General features: G+C 40.3%; 1 protein-coding gene and 1 long non-coding RNA gene across 6 annotated transcripts in view; one reads left to right on the top strand and one right to left on the bottom strand.

The window, feature by feature from the left end:
• Nucleotides 1–21004, bottom strand: part of ROBO1 (roundabout guidance receptor 1) — a 610482-nt gene that overhangs the window by 17043 nt on the left and 572435 nt on the right. For all 4 annotated transcript variants that reach the window (XM_081003959.1, XM_081003960.1, XM_081003961.1 and 1 more), the window contains 7 exons: nt 19281–19323; nt 15871–16025; nt 14632–14967; nt 12678–12782; nt 8132–8276; nt 7678–7929; nt 3886–4292 (listed from right to left, as the gene is read on the bottom strand). In XM_081003959.1, coding sequence (XP_080860085.1) covers nt 3886–4292; nt 7678–7929; nt 8132–8276; nt 12678–12782; nt 14632–14967; nt 15871–16025; nt 19281–19323 — 1443 coding nt within the window. The remainder of the gene's footprint in view (nt 1–3885; nt 4293–7677; nt 7930–8131; nt 8277–12677; nt 12783–14631; nt 14968–15870; nt 16026–19280; nt 19324–21004) is intronic.
• Nucleotides 1–21004, top strand: part of LOC308476426 — a 157094-nt gene that overhangs the window by 57684 nt on the left and 78406 nt on the right. The gene's annotated exons all lie outside the window — the stretch shown is intronic.

Raw genomic sequence — 21004 nt, 5'->3', positions numbered from 1 at the left:
CTCTGAAACTAGAATAGTCTTTCGATTCTGTAAATAAAAATATAGTTATATAATTAGCATTATTTAGATTCAATGTCACATTAATATAAACATGCAAGGCTTTTTTTTATCCAGAACTTTTACAGAGCAAAACACATTTAAATTGATAGGAACAGCACCAAGATAAACATTGTACTATTTAACATTTATATATCATTTTCAAATGTTGAAATGATTTCACATGCATTATCGATTGCAGTCCTTTCAATAACCCTGCAAGGTAAATCAGATTATAATAACTCATATTATAACATTCTCAAGCCACCTAATATTGGACAATTGTCACATTCCCTGAAACCTGTATATACCGTATTTTTCGCTCTATAGGGCGCACCTAGTTTTTTTGGGGGGGAAATAAAGAAGAAAAATTATTCCCCCCCCCCAGCCCCAAAGAGCAAAGAAGCCAAGACAGCCAGCGGGATCCATCCCGCTGGCTGTCTTGGCTTCCTCTTTAGCCACGAACAACCTCTCCAGTCGGGAGAGGCTGAGCGCGGCTTTGGCAGAAGCCAAGACAGCAAGCGGTATGGATCCCGCTCGCTATCTTGGCTTCCTTTTTAGCTGCGGGGCTGGGGCAGGCGAAGCCCAAACTTCCTCCGACCCCAGCCCCCAGAACGGGTCCGGGAGCGAAGGCGAAGTTGCACGCAACCTCACCGTCGCTCCTGGAGCTTGCCGGGTTGGGGGCAAGCGCTTCGCTCCCGGAGCTTGCTGCTATCCGCAAGCCTTCTGAGCCCGGCGGGAACTCGCACCGGGCTCCGAAGACTTGCGGATAGCTGCCCAAAACCCGGGGTGTGCAGCCCTGCTCTCCCCGGGCTTCAGGCTACAGGCTGCTATCCGCAAGCCTTCTGAGCCCAGCGGGAACTCCCGCCACGCTCCGAAGGCTTGCAAATAGCTTCCTGAAGCCTGAAGAGCGACCCCTCTCGCTCTCTAGGCTTCAACGAAAGCCTGCATTCGCTCCATAGGACGCACACACATTTTCCCTTCATTTTTCGTGGGGAAAAAGTGCGTCCTATAGAGTGAAAAATACGGTACCATCAAAGAAAACCCTCCCTGTGCCTGCCCGGTTCTTCCACTTGATCTTCTACCTGATCTTCACCAACCCTAAGTTTCAGTACTTGTCACTAGGGAACCACTGAAATTGTTGCCACCCCAATGAAGCTTTTGTTGATATATTTGTTATCGTCCCAAGGCTTAGGATTTCTTTGCTGCTGCTACTTAAAGTGTCACCAATAGTTACCATAGTTTTGAATTGCTAAGACAGTTTGGAATGTATTTACTTTTTGGCACAAAAAAGAAATGCAGTGGTTTTTACCATTGAAAAAAGCTAGAGAGAAAAAGTTATAAATACTGTAGCGTGTTCTTTCTTGTGGGTGGTTAGATTCATCACATTTTTATTTCAACTCTCATCTAAGTTGCTTCCATGATAAAAGCAACTTGATAAGGCACCAGAGAATCAGGGGAAAAACCAGAGTGTGGGGAAAGACTTGCAGGAGGCACACAAGGTAACCCATAGCAAATTTACACTTGCGTTTCAACATGAAGGTGTCCCTCTTTGTACACCAGAGGACTCACATAGGCGAGAAATGCTATGACTGTTTATAGTGTGGGAAAAGGTTGTTTAGATGTTTCTTGCTTAAAAGGTTAGAAGCAAGTGAGGAAAATATGGGAGGCGGTTTCCTCACTATACATATCTTTTTTCTTTCTTTTTATTTGCTAAGTATTAGAAAACACAACTGTGGACTATCCCATTGAGGAGACTGCTTAGATTGCAAAGGAGAGCCTAAAATATCTAAAACTATATACCTTAACTTTGGCTTCATAGTTTTACCTTTGTTATCAAAAGTGTACACCAGGCCATGCCTTGTTTATTGTTTAGCAGTAGATCATGCCAATAAATAAAGTTTTACTAGATCTTTTCCATAGATTTTTGTATGGTTTTTATTGTAACGTGTTGCTCTTTCTTCTTCTGATTTTGTGTTATCCTTTTAAAGTTTTCTTAAGTAGCTTAAGAGAATCTTTACATGGCAAGTGACTAATAAATTCATTGTCATCATTATCATCATCGTCGTCTCATAGAGGCCCTTATGAGGTCCACCATTTTATCCTAACTCAGCTATGAGGTTGGTGGTAATAATAATAATAACAATAACAATTACTACTACTACTACTATTATTATTATTTGTACTCCACCCATCTGACTGGGTTGCCCCAGCCACTAGCTAGGAGAAAGCGACTTCCTGAGTTTTATGGCTGATCAAGAAAGGTAACATAGTCCAAGTCCAACACTGTAACTATTTACTTTAGCTGTACATCATAGAAAGAAATGCCCTGCAAAGTACATGCACTATACTATACTTTTTGACCAGCCTTGCCACAGTCATTAGCCATAACAGCTGCAGTGGGGTTGGCATCCCCCACTGCTGTGTGAACGTGCTCCAACTGCCAGTTACCTAGGAGTTCAGAGCTGAAGAAAGAAATGTTTTAGCTTTTCACATCATTCAGGTGACGTAGGGCCATTGGGAAGCTCTGCCACCTGCCTCCCAAGGGCATCATGGCAAGAGGTGGTCAACCTGGCTTCATCCTGGAGCAGTTGCTCCAATGGTTTCCTTTTCTTTTTCCTCCCCATTCCTATTGCATCGTACCCATTAGATTCCAACTCTGTTGGCTAGGACTGTCTTACTGCTTAATATATGTACAGCACTTAGGAAATGTGATTGCCTGGTGAATTCGTTTTACTGAAATCATGGAGATCACATAACAATTCTCCACATCAACTCAATAAAGCATAGAGTTGCTGACAAGAGGCCCCTGAGGGCTTGTGTTCACAAGAATATAGAGGTGCCACTTGTATTAAAGGGAAAGGAGAAGCCATTCCTTATGGAAGAGTGAAGTGAGTGTGTGTGAATAAAACTAGTAGTTCTTCCTCATTTAGTACTATGATGCACAGTGAATTTCGTACCTTATAAAGGACCTTTCTGGGGAGCGGTTGTAGATTGGTATTGGAGCATCTGCTTTGTATGCAAGAGATCTGAGATACAAATATCCGAAACCCTGGAAAGCTACTGCCAGTTACTGTAGACAGTACTTGAGCTACATGGATCAGTGGCCTCATTTTGTGCAAGCAACATTCTGTGTTCTTAAGAAATAGGGTAGAATAGCACCAGTGATGTTGCTCCTGGATGGAGATAGGTTTGTCTCCACTTGTTCCCTACTTTACGTCCTTTGGGGTCGGGGGCAATCATGTTCTTTGCTGCTCAGTCTTTATTATAACCTATAACCTTGTTTTGTTTTTATTGTTTGCACAGTGTGTATGCGTGTGTGTATTTTGGTACAAGATTTTTAGCTGTGTTTGTTGCAGCCTGTTTATTGCTTTTATGAACATGTATTTTAAGTTTGCACTGTTTTCATGCGTTGGAATGACGAGGGGTGTTGCTTAAGCTTAGGCTCCTGGCTAACTTCTGTAAGAGAAAATCATCTGTGCAGTGTGTACTTTTGAAAAGTATTCATTTGAATTGAAAGTGTAGCACAGTTAATCACACAAGCATGATGGACTGCTGAGATGGCTATATACAACAAGGGAATTTCAACAACAACAACAACAACAACAACAAATTTTATTTATATCCCGCCCTCCCCAGCCGAAGCCGGGCTCAGGGCGGCTAACAACACTAAAATAGTGCAACATTATAAAAATAGTGCAACATTATTACTCTCTATATGAAACTTTGACATGTGTACAGGATTCACATAGGGACAGTATTTCAGAAAGATTTGCTTAGGATTACAGCTAATCATTTATCAACTGGGAATCCCTGATTAAATATATGATAGCAGTGAAGAAGTCTCACCTCCCACAGCATCCTGCATTTGACGCCTTGCTACCTTGAGACCAGCATATTCTGCTGCTGCAGCAACAGCCTGTGCAAAATCTGCATCTGTAAAAAAGGATCCATCTGATGAGCTAACACTAGACCGTCCACTTGAGATATTGTCATCTTCTGAGGCTGAACCCCATCCATTGATCATGGAACCTGTCACAGAGCTCTCCAGATCTCCTACACTTGAGGCTGGCGTCTGTTCAAGACCACGCAAAAGAAGCCTTCTGTTCTGCATCTTGGCCACTTCTATGTCTGCTTCATCCTCCTCTTCTGGTGCATCAGTATCCATGTCTGATACAAGAGGTCCTGAAATGTAACCATAGGTATGTGGCGGAGAGATAGGTCTTGGAGGTGGAGGAGGGCTCACAGGCTGACGTCTGTGTGGAAAAAATAGTTAGAAATGGTTACAGATTAACAAAACATATATACAGCTATAATTTCCTATTGTATTGAGTCTTGAACTGATTTTTATTTCTTTTAGAAACTGGAAATGGTTGACTACTAAAGTAGAAAAGTAGTATCATCTTCCTTAATTAGAATACAGACTTTTTAAAAAATTGGTTCTTAAACTGTTATAGGAAACACTATTCTGAATTCAGTGTTGTCAAATGTAGTTGACTTATCAGACAGAGTGGAACCAAATAGAATTTAGGGGGATTACTTGAGGTGTGCCCTGCTGAACTACTTGCTATAATTTGGGCAGCGGTGCTCACATAGTCAGGCACCCTGCTTCAAATGCTCACCCTATCCTTAATGAAGGGTACATGATATGCCTGGTGAATCAAGCCAAAGATCTACTCTAGCACCCTGTTCTCTTCTGTGGTCAACCACATGCTTCCAGAAAGCCCACAACCAGTAAAATTTCTGTTTGGTTCCTCCCTAGGAATTGATATTCAGATAAATATTCCCCTCATCTGGATGGTCCATATAGCCATCAAGACTTATAGCCACTGATGAATCCATTGTTTACAAGAAAGTGTTGTATTCGTATTCAGCATACACTCTGGTACAGTCAAACCTTGGTTGTTGAACGTAATCCATTCCAGAAGCCCATTCGTGGGTTCCGATTGGCTGTAAGAGCTTTCTGCACTCAAGTGGAAGCCGCATCGGACGTTCGGCTTCCAAAAAATGTTTGAAAACCGGAGCATTTACTTATGGATTTTTGGCGTTTGGGAGCCGAAACGTTCTAAAACGGAGGCGTTTGGGAGTCAAGGTTTGACTGTATCTTTTAAAAAATGAACTGGATATGAAAACTCATAATGTCATCTTAACACAAAATGTTATAGCATTATGGATAAAAAGTTATGAAGTTTTTTTTTAATTCATTCTCTCCATATGGTTCATTTTTTAAAAAAATCTACCATGCCTTTCCTCAAAGCAAAAAAGTTCCAGCCTTCTAATTCTTTATTCACCTTCTAATCATTTTACTAGCACTACCTGTACTTACACAGTCTATGACTTTTTTTTTAAGACTGTGCTGTTTTAAAAAACCGTGTAAGCTTCTGATCACAGAGTCCCGTGGCATCTTACATGTCTTAATAAATTTATTTTTATGGCATAAGCTTTCATGGATTAAAGTCCACTGTCAGTATGATACAAGTTTCAACTAGAAATGGGAACAAAGTGGCAGTTATGGAAAACTTATTGAAAATGTGACTGAGGTGGTATTTCATACTGTAAAGGCTATCAAGGATGCTTTATAACGTGTCAGAACTCCATTTGAAGTACCATGAAGAAAATGGTACTTTGCTCACATATGGAGGGAATGTAGCCATACCAGGATTTTTTGGAAAGGTATAAGGGTCTGCCATCTACAAATGAATCTAATTTAAGGTTGTTAGATCATATTAACCAGCTCAAAAAGAAATATCAAATACTATTGGTATTATTTGTTGATAACCGCTAGGATAATAGCAGGAAAGTCCTGGGAAACAATTAAGCTTTGAAAATTGGCCAATGAGTAACGAGAGTAAGGGACATTATGAATAAAATTACCTGTTACAAACTTGTTTGGGAGGCAAGAATCGAATTTTTTCAGCCAATCTAGTAGCCTTTTATTTTGTATTGGAATAAAAAGAAAACTACGGATTTGTTCATTATGACATTTTACATCCAGATAACAGACTATGCAACTACCGTACTTTTCGCACCATAACACTCAGTTTTTCCCCCCTAAAAGGTAAAGGGAAATGTGTCTGCGCGTTATGGAGCGAATGCAGGCAGGAGGAGCCACTCTTGCTGGCTGTTCGGCAGCCTCTCTTCCTCCGCTTGGCTTGCTGAGAAGCCGGCAACAGCTGAGTGTCGGGAGACAGCCTCTCTTCCTCCTGTCTGCCTGCTTTATGGCTTTTTGGCGAGGTGGGAGAAGGGAGGCAGCTCGGAAGCCGGCAAGAGCTGCACGCAGCGTGTAAAAGCCAAGGTGGGGAAAGGGAGACAGCCTCTCTTTCTCAGTGTCTGCCTGCTCTGTGGCTCTCCCTTACACAAATGTAAGCGGCTCTTACTCTGCTTTCTTTACAATGAACTGGAAGGAGGGACAAAGAGGGCATCCCCTTCCGTCCCTCCCCCAGCACCTCACCGGTAAATTCAGACAATGCGGCTTACAAGGCTCGTGTCCCTGAGTCTCCTCCTCCTCTTTTTGCTCCTGTTCGAGGCAAGGCAGCTGCACAAATGTGAGTTCCCCCCTCTCTTCCTTCCCTCCCTCCCTCCCTCTTCCAACTTCAAAAAATATTGGGGGGACAGCCAGGTAAGCCCCACTCACATACCACAATGGGGGGTGGGGGATGACTCCCTCAAATATTTAATGGGGGGGGGGAGGTGAAGGCACCTAGGCCCATAGGAGTTGGCTGCTTTGCCTAGGACAAATGTGAGCTCTCAATCTCTCTTCCCTCCCTCTCTCCCTCCCTCCCTCTTCCAACTTCAATAAAATATTGGGGGGGGGGGCAGGTACAGGTAAGCCCCATCTCACAGACTGCAATGATCTCAAGACAAAGTGCATGCACACTGGTACCTTATATGAATGCCAATGCCCATCAGCATGAGGGGAGGATGACTCCCTCAAATATTTAATGGGGGGGAGGTGAAGGCACCTAGGCCTATAGGAGTTGGCTGCTTTGCCTAGGACAAGTGTGAGCTCCCCCACTCCTCTTCCTTCATCACTGTATTGGAGATAGCATACATTACTGACAGTTCCTTCATTCACGTGGTTACAAAGCACGGATCCACATGGATCCTCAGGATTTTTGCACTGGGTCACCCCAAATTCACCATCAGATCACATAGCATGTCCATGGCTACAGCTTGCACCAAAAAAAATCACGCACCCACTGTTGCCTGGGGCCGCAGTGGTGCAAAAACGTGGTTACAAAGCGCGGATCCACATAGAGCCTCAGGATTTTTGCATTGGGCTACCCCCAAACTCACCGTCAGATCACATGTCTGTGGCCACAGCATGAACCACAAAAATTATACATCCACTGTTTCGTTTAGAATATTTTTTTTCTTGTTTTCCTCCTCTAAAAACTATGTGCGTGTTATGGTTGGGAGCGTGTTATAGAGCGGAAAATACGGTACTCTTTGGAAACACTATTTACACCATGGTAAATGAAGTGCTACTCTCCATACTGAAATTTCATTAAGATATAACATTAGAAGCAATTTAATGACACATTTGTTTGATTACTGCTGGTTGTGTTGCCTAAACCCAACGCGTTCGCCTCACAGAACTAGTTTACGGAAGTTCCTTCAGAATGTGTTTTGGTAACATACCTCCGATCTTGTGGATGTTGCAAATGTCCCATTTCCTCCTGGCAATCCTGTAGCATTGGCTGGAGTTCTTCTTGTGGGGAAGGAGTTAATGTAGCAGTAGACTGATGGCTGTAGGACACTGCTGCTGGAGATGAAGCTGCTCCTCGAACTGGTGGCGTGGGACCTCGTTCATCCTCTTCCTCTTCCTCTAGCTCATCCTGCTGTAGATACATTCTTGCTGGTGGGATTGGACATGGGATTTCCTGGTCATAGCTAAGAATTAATTTAAGAATATGTGAATTACAATACTGAATACATTCATACCATGGTTGGACCAAATTATTATTATTTCTTGAGTCAATCTGAAGACTCAAGTTCTATACTAGGATTACAAATATTTTTATTCAGTTAATTAAGTGAATCTGGACCACTGGGTTGGAAAAATATTTACTGATGAATCATTCTTTTATCTTACCTTTCATTTACAGATAGACTGTAGTCTTCACTATTACTGTGGGGAGGAGGATGTACAGGGGGAGGTGGAAGAAGGTCTGCCCAGTTCATACCAGCCTGTTTGGATGCCTTGGGGGTTCTAGCACCCTTCTTGTGCCCTTGGCTCCCTATGAAGAAATATATTCATATTGTTATATCATAGCCCATCAGTCCTTTAGGGGACAATTTTCTAAGCGATTTAACAATGTGACAAGGTGTTAATTGAACGAGTATTCACATGTTCAGGAGTTTCAAAAAGAACATGCAATATTCCAGACATAGCTTGTTACAAATTTTGGATTCTGTAGAACTTAGTAAGCATTTAAATGTCACTAATAAGTCAGCTTTTATACACTGTTGTAGTACATTTCAGTTAAGAAATACACATAGAATTTAATTAATAAATGGCTAAAACATATGTAAGATTAAGGTCACATAAACCGAAGTGAAAACAATGTCAAAAATAAGTATTATTAGAATATGGATTTATATTAAAATAATAATTATTAGAACTGACTTTGTCTTTTGTTGCCTATATTTGGGAACAGTCTCCTTCACTTTTTTGCAATATATGGTAAAGCCATAAATGAACTGTACAAGCAATATAATTAAATAATTCTACAGTTTTTAATTGCATTATAGATTATCATCTAAGTATTAAACAACAAAAAGATGCATTGGATATATGTTCTCCAAAGCGCCCCCCCCCCCAGTTTATTTTTTGGAGCCTAATTTTGGGTTCACAATTGACAGAGATATGATCTATTAAAGGTTTCCCTGTCGCATTAATGAATATATGTAATTTATACTTGTCCACTGAAATGTTTTAGGCACAATGAAATTACTAAATTCATTCCAAATGGCAGGTGCAGTTGAAAATAATTACTGGAAGAATTTAAAAAAAAAAAAAAAAAACCACAATAAGAAGAGCAGAAGAAAGCATGGTACAAATGTTTTCATCTACTCTTGGTGGAAAATTATAGCTTACAGTAAAATGATACAAGCTTTAGCCATCTGAGTATCTTGGGGAAAGGATCAATTACTTGGGTGCTGTTGGATTTCAAGTGAACATTTCACATAAGATGTAAAGCAAAACAGAAAGAGAAATGTTGCATGCTTCTAAACACGTTAAACTATTTCAAATTGGAATAATAGTGAATGTTTTTCAAATCTAAATATGTTAAATATTTTATTCGGTCGTATTACCAAGATTCCTAATGCCTCCGAGTTTGAACTGGGTCATTTGCAGCATATTCTAATGGCAAGTCTGCACACTATAACTGCATCCACTTCTGGGAGTGGTAGGAAGAGAACACTCAGAAGTCCCAGTAAATGTGCAGAACCTGCCTCTAGAATCTCTTGGGTCCCAGTCAACTATCTTAATGAAGAAAAACGTATTTATAAATATATTTCAACTGATCACCCCTCAAACCCACTGTTCAGATAACTAATATCAGGGTAATCATAGCAGTTGCATAATTGTGAAGTTGTCCCATAACAGCTCACGTTTTTCTTCACTGTTCGCTTTAGCTCCACATTACTAATTTTAAAACACACACACACGCATGCACACAAAATAATAAACTATAAACCAAACCTCACATTCATCTGCAAACTATAGGGTGATGTTTTATGAAATTCAATATGCAGTTTAATGGGGATATAGACTAAACAAGTCTAATTTGACTTGATAAAGAAGGAACAGCAGCAGAGTGTATTACAAACCCTTTCCCAGAAGCCAGCTCTGCTATAACTTGTTGGTGTCTCTGTAATTCAGCCATAAGAGAAACCCTGAAAGTAGTTGTAGCAGTATAGAAAACAGCTTTTCTTTTCTTTTTCTAGATATGTGTGTGCTTCCATCTCTGCTAAACTGTTTTTTATTCATATACAGTTGTTAAATAATTTTCATTATACTGTAAAATAGGCATCTCACAGTACATCATTTGATCAAGAAAGAGTTGTGGTATAGGGATGGTAGGCGGGAAAACCTGTGGTCCAGACTTTGTAATCGGTTCCAAACAAGACTGGACAGATATGTACACACAAATACACTTACAAGAAGCTGAACTGAAGGCAAACACACTTGCCTTCTACCAAAATAACTGAAACTTAAGGAAGCTGTGAAGGTCTACATGCACATGTCAAAACTGCAAAAGTTCCAGATGGGGCAAGGGACGAAATGGTCTGAAAAAGAGACTTCTCCCTCAGCTTATAAGACCCCAGGCAAGGCTCAGGTAGCTAGCATTACTGCTGAGCAGCCTGTTGGTTTGACCCTGTGTGGTTGCTTTTGACTGAAAATAAAGCTGTCACACTGGTTTAATACTGAACAGAGGGAGGAAATAATAATTGAAAAGGTTTTCACGTGCTCTAGCAACTGTGTTGACACTTCTTGACTTTCCAAGATATATTGATGGGTTGTGAAACTGTCATTTATTTTTTTTTGCCAACAGAGGTGCCCTGATCCAACTAAGAAGATCATTGTTACTGCAGGATAGGGAACTGTATCTGGCTGGTGGGCTAGATCCTAATAATAAGAATAAGAATAAGAATAAGAATTTATTTATACCCCGCCCTTCTGGCTGGGTTTCCCCAGCCACTCTGGGCAGCTTCCAACAAAATATTAAAATACAATAATCTGTTAAACATTAAAAGCTTCCCTAAACCGGGCTGCCTTCAGATGTCTTCTAAAAGTCTGGTAGTTGTTTTTCTCTTTGACATCTGGTGGGAGGGCGTTCCACAGGGTGGGTGCCACTACCGAGAAGACCCTCTGCCTGGTTCCCTGTAACTTAGCTTCTCGCAGCGAGGGAACCACCAGAAGGCCCTTGGCACTGCACCTCAGTGTCCGGGCAGAATGATGGGGGTAGAGACGCTCCTTCAGGTATACTGGACCGAGGCCATTTAGGTCTTTAAAAGTCACTTTGAATTGTGCTCAGAAACGTACTGGGAGCCAATGTAGGTCTCGGCGGTCGCTCCCAGTCACCAGTCTAGCTGCAGCATTCTGGATTAGTTGTAGTTTCTGGATCACCTTCAAAGGTAGCCCCACATAGAGCACATTGCCGTAGTCCAAGCAAGCGATAACTAGAGCATGTACCACTCTGGCGAGACAGTCCATGGGCAGATAGGGTCTCAGCCTGCGTACCAGATGGAGCTGGTAAACAGCTGCCCTGGACACAGAATTGACCTGCGCCTCCATGGGCAGCTGCGAGTCCAAAATGACTCCCAGGCTCCGCCCATGGTCCTTCAGGGGCACAGTTACCCCATTCAGGACCAGGGAGTCCTCCACACCTGCCCGCCTCCTGTCCCCCCAAAACAGTGCTTCTGTCTTGTCAGGATTCAACCTCAATCTGTTAGCTGCCATCCATCCTCCAACTGCCTCCAGACACTCACACAGGACCTTCACCGCCTTCACTGGTTCTGATGTGAAAAAGAGGCAGAGCTGGGTATCATCTGCATACTGATGAACACCCAGCCCAAACTGCTGATGATCTCTCCCAGCGGCTGCATGTAGATGTTGAAAAGCATGGGGGAGAGGACAAAACCCTGAGGCACCCCACACATGAGAGCCCAGGGGTCTGAACACTCATCCTCCACCACCACTTTCTGAACACGGCCCAGGAGGAAGGAACGGAACCACTGTATAACAGTGCCCCCAGCTCCCAGCCCCTCTAGACGGTCCCCTAACCTCTGCAGGCCAACTTTGAAAGTGAACAGTCTGTCCATCTGTCAATCACATGACATATGACTGCCACCTGTGAAAGTTCAAGTCACTATAACTGCTGTTTGGTGATTGCAGAAACCTCCCTTCAAGATGTGCTTTCAGGATCAATCAACGGAATCCAAGCCGCATTCTCTAGCCCACTTGGCACTAAGAAGTTTGCAAAAGGGAACAACTGCAACTAATTACCAGGGTTTGCAGGTAGCCTTGCACTGTGCTTTGAAGTCTGGGCAATGAGATGATATTTGGGGATTCAAAGCAAAGGGCTTTATACATTCAGCTGACTGGGAGTGCCTGTAATGCCCTTTTGGGTCCAGCTGTGTACAAAGACAGAAAGGTTGCCTAGTGTATGCCTGATAGCTGGTTGTTTTTTTGTGTTTTTTTTTTAAGAGTAAAGTCTTTTTGATTTTAAGTAGCTTGGTGTGATTAGGTTTTTGTGTTTCAGGAATATCATTCCTTGAAAACAAAAACAGCGATCACATCAATCTCAGATGCTCAATAAACTAACTTGGCAATGTGTGCGCTAAAGCTCAAGGAAGGGTGCAATGAGGTTAGCTCCCCCCATGGACTGGTCTTAGATCAGGAAGCACAGACTGTTGGGGAGGCTACAATGGGTTAGAGAAATGGAAATTAAAACACACATTGCCACAATGTGATAAAGTAGGCACAATCCCACACCCACCAAAATTAAAGAAATTCTAAACCATATTGCAAAAGAGGCCAAAATAAAACAAAACAAAACGGGAGCCTCTTTCCCAGGGAGAAAAATATTTGAGGAAATTGGAGATTAGGTGCAGCAGTAGTTCATACTCACCAGATGTACTGCTTCCTCGATCTGAACTGTTGTAGGACCCTCCTGTATTCTGATCGTAGGCTTGGTTGTATGGGATGGTTGGAACATTATCATTTGATCGGTAGTCTGCAATTAAAACAGACTTTTTGAATTTGCATGCATATGCTGCTTGGGTATAGTACTGTGAATGTTCTAACTGCTTACAGCTAAGCCTTAACTTATTGTCTGGTTGCAGATCTGTGTTCTTAGTGTGAAAGGCTGATTTGTTTTTGCTGTGTTTAAATATGTGGCATGTGAGACTATGTAATGGAAGACTGGGAAAATGTTGAACAAAATAGTCTGATCTGAGATTTACCATTTTGACCTCTTTTCCTTTTTCAGCACTTTACACTATCATTAAGGAAGCGTATCTACCGCAGACATGATTCTCTATACATTGGTGTTTTTTTTTTTAAAAATAGATCAGTATTCTCCCATTCGCTTTCTTATTTTCTAAGACAAAACTATCTTTCTGACAATTTACTTCTAGCCTGTGTAACGAGAAATAACCATTTTGATGAGTTCTGCACTGTGCTCTATCATTCCTATTTCACATCCCATGGCTCTGTTTATGATTTGCTTTTATTTGTTCCATGAAATGAATGTCAGCTCCTGGTAATATTCTTGTACTTTACAGATATTTCTTCAGTAAAAATTTATTGTATTATCTGATGAATATTTCACTCCTCTATAAAAGTAAAACACATTTTCTAAATCCTGAATTCGTAAAATAATCATTTGAATTAGGTAATTAATTTTTTTATCCAGAACTTTATGGAGAGAATTTTTTTTTTCTGGATTTGAAAACCCTAAGTTGTGAGACAAAAAATAATAATAATCCCATAAAACATGCAGAAAAATTCAAGGCAAAAATATAATTAAAAACTGTCACTGCTGTAGCAAACAGCTAGACACTCATGTCAGATTTATGTGGCCTCTGAACCATTCTGTAGATAAGTAGGTCAGGTAGTAAATAGATTGAATCAACCTTTTGTAATGGAACATGTCCTTTACCTTTTCAATATCACTAGGTGACCATGAGAGCTACAACAATGTGCTCAGAAAGTTCAAAGATAGAACAGGGCCAGCTCCTAGGGATAGCGTTTTGCAAATCGTGTTATTAAAGCAAGCTGCATGGTAGCCTGAAGGACTAGCAAGAAATCGCATCACTTCCTTTTCTATAGCCCACACACTACATTAGAGAAATGTGCCCTTAAGGCCAGAAAGCACATTCTGATTTTTCAAGTTAACACTGAAATCATTCATTTTAAGGTTATAGATCTAAAGCAGTAATTTTAATCCAGAACTGAATGCAAGACGGTGAATGCAAAGAGTAAGTCTAAAATTTATCAGATCAGTTCGTTTCCATTTTTAGCAAAACCCACAATACAATCATACAAAATTTTATATGCAGCATTCCAGTAATTTACAGTGATATGTAGGTTAATTAGACTCCATTCACCACTAGAAGAATGGGATGACCTATTTTAAAATTTGACTGCAATGCCTGCACCTTGCATCTCCTTTATGAATTAAAGATGTCTCAATACCAGCCAATCACTCATTTGTTGTTATTAAATTTAAATTAAGCTCAAAGCCATATGAAAATATATTTTATTAAATTCTCTTTTAAGATACAGCTGCTTATTTGTTAGAATAAATTCAATTTCTGCAGATTATTGTAGTGCTAATTAACTCTTTGACACTGTTAATTGGGAATTTCTAAATCTACAAAGGAGCTTAGATTGTTCCACAGTGTTCAGTTCATCCTAACAAGTTCCACACTGCAGTAACCAATTATCAGATCTGTGGACAGATAGAAAGAAATATATGTAGTTATTTTCATTTACACAAGCTGAGACCCTGAAAGGAGAGGTTTATGGAATCTCCAGTGCATTGAGAAGGGGGGGGGGGGGAGATACATGAAGTGATTTACCTTTGTTTAATTTGTTTTGTTCCATAATGTTGTACTGAACTGGCGCAACCTCTTGTTTCTGCTGTGCAGATGGCTTCCAGTGTTTTTCATTTGAATCACCACTGCCACTGTTAACATTATTGCTGATGTTTGACTGGATGAGCTGAGTGGTGGCATAAGGTGTAGGCTGACCTGGTTGGCTGACGTATCTTCCATCTTTTAGATTTGGGCTGTTGAAAGTTTTCATTTCATTGATTTTGTTGCTTAAGTCCACATCACCATAAACTGTTGACTCAGGCAGCATCAGGTTTGTTTGCTTGTTCTCCAGCTGATTGTTGTAATTTGCTATACAATCAGCTAACCACAGCAGGAAGGGAAAAGGGAAAATTGTATTGAGTTAGAAGAGTATTTTTAGGTGCTTTTTGGCCTACGTGATTTGGCTTTCTGAAGCAGAAATAGTTAGGTGAACAGAAGCTAAATCAGAATGTTAGCTATAGTAAAATGGCAGCTTAGTTCCATAGGTCCAAAACTATAAAGTGTACCCTTCATATAGGAGTCCCCAACTCTTCTGCCTCCATTTCTCTTTTTACACAGGTAATCTCCTTCTGCAAGGTCCTTGATGGCAGAATCTACTAATTGATCTTAAATTTACAGTATAGCTAAATACTGTTCTTGACTAAGTAGCATTTGTACCTGAATACCCACCTGCAGCACTTCACTGTACATTCCAGTGAAAGTTGTACTAGCTTGCTTATAAGTCATGCAACATTTGATTCCATAAATAAAACTATGTGTTTGTGAGTACAAAAAGCAGAAGTGACTAGTTCTCCTGGAATCTTTATAGACACAAGTTTGTGCCTGTGAGTGGAATATGGGTGAGACAATGCTGTGGGTAACAGATCATAAAAGAGAAGAAATGAGACATAAAATGGATTAGTTTGTGAGTCATCTCCCCAAAAGATGCAGGAATATGTTGGGACACCTGCTGCCACTTTATATATTCTACAGGATGTTGGGTAAGGATTAATATAATCTAGAAACAATGATGAGGGGATTAAGCACCCAAAGAAGCTGTACTTTGACAGGAGGCAGGAACTCTCTCAAAAGAAAAGTGTGGGTACAGTAGCATAAGTAACGGCAATAGGATAACTTTGAGCAGTAACATGCCCAGATGATATAGACAGCAATAAACAAATAGGAAGGAAACAATAAACAGGAAGCAATACAAATTAAGTTATTTTAATAATAAACAAGATTTACCTGGGCGACTATATGTAGTGAGGTTGCTGTCACTGTTTCCATTGCCTGATGTACAGCAGTTGATGGAGCAGTCATTGTGATTATTCCCAGTGTTAGGCCATGTATCTGCAAGCCATGGCTGAGTGGCAGGTTCATTGATGTTTAAAAGGCCTGGCCTTCAAAACACAGAATTACTAATTATCATAAGATGTCATCTTAAAAGCAAAGTTCACATTGAAGTACTGAAAATCTGTCTGGCCATTGACTACAATTAAGATTGATTGTACTGGAAATTTACTTATTCTTCCTAGTGATACTGGAAACATGAACAGTTGCTAAATGAAATTAGCTGGGAGAGGGAAAGCTTTAAATAAGCAACTATTTGCTGACTGTATGGGCTTTCCTGTTCCTTCAGATCTGCTGGAGAAGCCTTGTTAGGAGTCCCTTCATAACAACTTGTAAGAACCTTTAGGTGTGGAGCAAAGATTCCCCAAGCAGTGTTGCTGCAGATTTGGAATTACCTGTGTATGAACATACATCAGGCATATTTTACCATTCAGCTAAAGGGACTTTTAATGTTCTTAGGCATTTTACTAACTCTCTGTCTACGGCTTTTGGTTAAAAAAATAGTACACCTTTATTGAGTAAGAAAACAACTTAAGAGTTGAACCAACTATTCCTCCCTTAACCATCACAAGTACAGTGGTACCTGGGTTGTCAAACGTAATCCGTTCTAGGAGTCCGTTTGACTCCCAGAACGGTTTGAAAACCAAGGTGCAGCTTCCGATTGGCTGCAGAAGCTTTCTGCACTCAATCGGAAGCCTCGGAAGCCGCAATGGACATTCGGCTTCCAAAAAAGTTCGCAAACCGGAACACTCACTACCGGGTTTGCGGCATTCGGGAGCCGATCTGTTCAACAACTAAGCCATTTGACAACCAAGGTACCACTGTATCAGTGTTTTCCACTCCTTCCCTTAATGCCCCCAAGACAGTGTTAAAAGCCTTTCTTCTATACAGAGATCTGTGGACATTTTCTAGGACCTTCTTTGTTACCCAGTATTAAATTGATGGTGACATTCCATTCCTGCCTTTCATAGTAGTCTCCATTGCACCAACATAAAGTAGTTGGGTTTATGATTGGACAGCTGACAACATGCTTGTTACTCCTTTAAAATAAACCACTCCTAGCAATTTTGTCATTAACAACATACATTATTGATCTCCAAATAATCACACACACACATTTTATTTCATAGTGCAAGCACAACACTATTCTCCCTTTCTTTCCTACAGTGTGTATAACAAACACACCGTATGACCTATTTGTGAAACTTTCCTCAATTTCATATTAGGCGGGCCATGCAGCGTAGGGGACTGCTCTTTGACACATGGCCAAAGCTCCCTTTGGTATGCAGAAAAACTCCTGCAGTTCTTTGGATACAGGCCACATTTCCCCCCCATTTCCAGCTTAGCTGAAATTCTTGGAAATTAAAGTTACAAAGAACATTAAAAAAAAACTATAAATACTAAGCAAAAGTGTTTCTCATTATGCAAAGTACATTATGCTCAGTGAACTGGAATCAACTAATAGTTACAAATGCTTTCTGAATGGATTACTTGGAAAAATACCAATTTGATCAGAAAAAAACAGCTGCTAAGAAAATATTGTATTTTAAGTAAGCATGGCATCTCCAGCTCCTTTCCCTTTGTACAGCTGATGGTATACCTAAAAGGTGGTGCAGAATGTTCCCTTTTTAACTGTCTTGCCTTAACTTGGGTGGAACTCATATTCATCTGGATCAACAGCAATAACTCAGAATAGCTCTATTCAGATGCAACATCAAAATGTTTTGGTAACGTGTGCAGAAGCCTGGAGTGAACTTTGGGCTTGTTCACTCCTTCCTCTCTTCTCTTCATATGCTGTGAAAGCTGCCCTTTGTAGTTTGTGGAGAAATCACAATTTGGTGTTCTACTGAACAGGCATACAATGGTTTGTGCTTGTCCTGAAAACTACGGCAAAAAACTAGTTTGCCTTACTGGTATGTAGGAGGTTAAAAAGTGTGTAGGGGAGCTGAAACAACTCAGCTGTGGGAAGGGGAAAACTTAGATTTCACTCCCTTTTGCCCTTTTAAAAGTGCTGTCTACTGTGCTTGCCTCTTACTTTTTTTTAATAAAAAAAAACCTATTTAAGACTTCCACTCCGCCCCCTGCATCAGGCATACATCCTTCCTAAAATGATTTTAGCTAGCCATGTTTTTTAAAAGCAGCAGACCTCATTTTAGGGAACGTGCCCACCCCAATTAATCCAAATGTTTGGGGATTTTTTGTCACAATCCAGTTTCCTGGAGGGAGGGTGTACAAGGAAGCAAGAACTTAATCCCAAGGCACATTCATATAGTAAGTAAACATGGTTTGTTATTATGTGTGAATCAGGCCAGTGTGAGTACAGGGACAGGTACTGCATAGCCCAGAAAGTGGCCATGGGTGCCAGTTTCAGAGCTCTGCATAATTTGGTTCCTTGTTCACACACAAGATACACTAAACACCTTTTTTAAAAAACAGCTCATTTGGAAAAGAAGCCAAAGCCATTGTTTGACCTATTTGCTAATCTTAGCATTCTGTGTGACATAACTTTTCTTTGTGGGTGGGCTTGACTGCAGTTGCTATGCATCATTTTGGTTCTGCACCATCATCTATATAGCCTGACTTGTATTTGACATGACAGCGACTGTATACCTCCGTATAGCTTTGTTTTAGAGGCACTTTGGTTGGCTGAAATCCTTGTTAAGAAGCAGCTGCTATGCTGGGGAGTTGCTGCAGTTTCCTGGACAGCACTGGGGTGACACAAGATGGCAGTGAAGTCAGGGCCATGCAGACACACCAGTGTGAGTGCGCAACTGGCTCTGCTGATGTGTCCACACACCCCCGACCTCGCTGCCACCCAACGCCATCCAGGTAGAATTGCAGTGACGTCAGTATTAATGAAATGCTGTTATTTGTTTGAGAAGAAAATCATTCCCCATTGACCAATTAACTAAAGACTTAGCTATAGTCTAAAGATGGAATTGCGTTCATTTCTCAGAACCCGGATTTATCTGTACTTTAAATTTGCAATTCCCAACCAGTAATGATCGCTATTCCATTTTTGTTTTCTGTTTTTAAAAATCACCTAAGAGGCAACTTTCTTTAAGCATGGTTTCCAATTTAAGGTTTTTCTCTTTGCTATCATTACTAAGTGTTTAATCTCCTTAAATGCCACAATTTAGCTACTTTAGCTCCCTTTAATCATCCCCTTATAGCAGCAAGAGTTTTAGTTTGAAGTCAAAGTGCTCCCTCTGCTGTTTGCAATCAGAGATGCAGCTGTACCCAACATATTCTGCAGTTCAGTATGCATTTTGCATTATATGTAGGAAACCTGTATACAATCTTACCTGCCTCCACTGCTTACAGCTTCACCTCCTCTTTGATAGGTTACTAAAATATAAAATGAGAATATGTAGTGGTTAAGTTAATTCTCTGAATATGCTTCTGTTGGATCCTAGAAAGAAAAATGCTAAAATGTGTTTATTTCCTTGTGGCTAGATTACTGTCGGTATAAGCAGTTCCTACTACCAACTCGATACAACCATACTGCCACCTAAAAGTCACTGGAGTTTTAGTTGTTTATTTTTCAAAACATAAAATAGATATTGCTCGGAAGTAGTATTTTCTGATGTGCGTGCTGTTGTTTACAAAATGGAATGTAAAACACAACAGATAGGTGTTTCCAAATATATTTATATTTTGGGAAGTATGTCATAAAGACTCGCACCTGAAAATGCGTTTTAAACATGCCCAGACCCAAATACACTTGCTGTACTTCAGCTACCACCCCCAGGTTAAGCAAAGAGTTAAGAAGATTAACCTCAGTGCAAGTGGCGATGGATTCCATAGCTATGCATTTCCCAAAGTAGGAATGTGTTTTAAAAGGCAGCCAAATTCTGCTTGTTAGAAGAACTCCAAAGTGGGGGTCTGCAAGGCAGAGATAACCGCTTGCAGCGATTACAATAACAGGATTAAAATGTAGCAGCCAATGGTACATAGGCCTTTTGCTGAAAGTGTTGCTAAAGATGAGGGGTTGTTACCATTTAAATTCAGTGGAACTAAACTAGTTGGATTCTGAATTATGGAACAGAAAAGTTTTAAATTTTAAATACAGTCCGCATTTCAAATGACTCCTTGTCAAATTTCCCTGTTGTCTATTGTACAGCTATCATGTATTGTGCCAAGTATTGATTAAAATATTTTTGTCTTCACAGTTCTAAAAACTTGGCTCCTGCGAGAAATCTGACACCAAGCCTAAACATGCTTAAATTTAAGCTTGCAAATTAACTTAGCAACACTAATAATGTACATAAATTATTTTCTCTGTACAGCCCAGTTGTTAAAAACATGGATTCTGTATGAGGAAAATATCAGAATGTTTAAAGTAATGCTGAAGCAAATTTCATATTAATATATGTTAAAAGTGAATGAGAAGCAAGGACCAAAACTATTTTAAAAGTTGAAATAACAACTTATTAGAATTACAAAAGATTTTTATAAACATGAAGGAATTCATTCTTTTTTGAGAATGTGATGTAATTTTCTCTCTCCATCAGCAATATTATTGAAATGTGATTAATCACAAAACAGTTTGAATACAGACTATGTCGTCCATTATAATGCTAAGTAATAAACCATTAGAATGCCTGTTTACTTGCTAATATTATTAAATATTACAATCTTCGGCAGAAATGTGCTGACAGAACAATGTTTAAATGGGAGTTTGGCATTTACCGTATTTAACATTGATTATTGGGGTTCTAGATAACAAAGCTATCCTGTTAAGGCAAGGTGTTCCACCAATGCAGCAGGACTTCCTCTCCTCATTGTCCGCCCCCCGAATTTGCTCTGGAGGATTGGTGGGGAACACAGAACAGATTAGGGGGTGGCACTGGGGAAAGGAGAGCGAGGGAAAGTCATTGTGTTACTGGTAAAACTTCCTTTAATGTAACCCTTTGTCTATTTTTGGTATTCTTTTAAATAACCAAGAGTAACTGACAAGCATTTCATTCTCATACTTTCAGATCTGTATGGTATAGGGTATAATTATAATGCTAAGGTTCACACAAAA

The sequence above is a fragment of the Podarcis pityusensis genome (genome assembly GCF_964106645.2).
Source record: "Podarcis pityusensis genome assembly, chromosome: 4".
NCBI classification, from domain to species: Eukaryota; Metazoa; Chordata; class Lepidosauria; order Squamata; family Lacertidae; genus Podarcis; species Podarcis pityusensis.
This window is presented reverse-complemented; position numbering and strand designations above follow the sequence as displayed.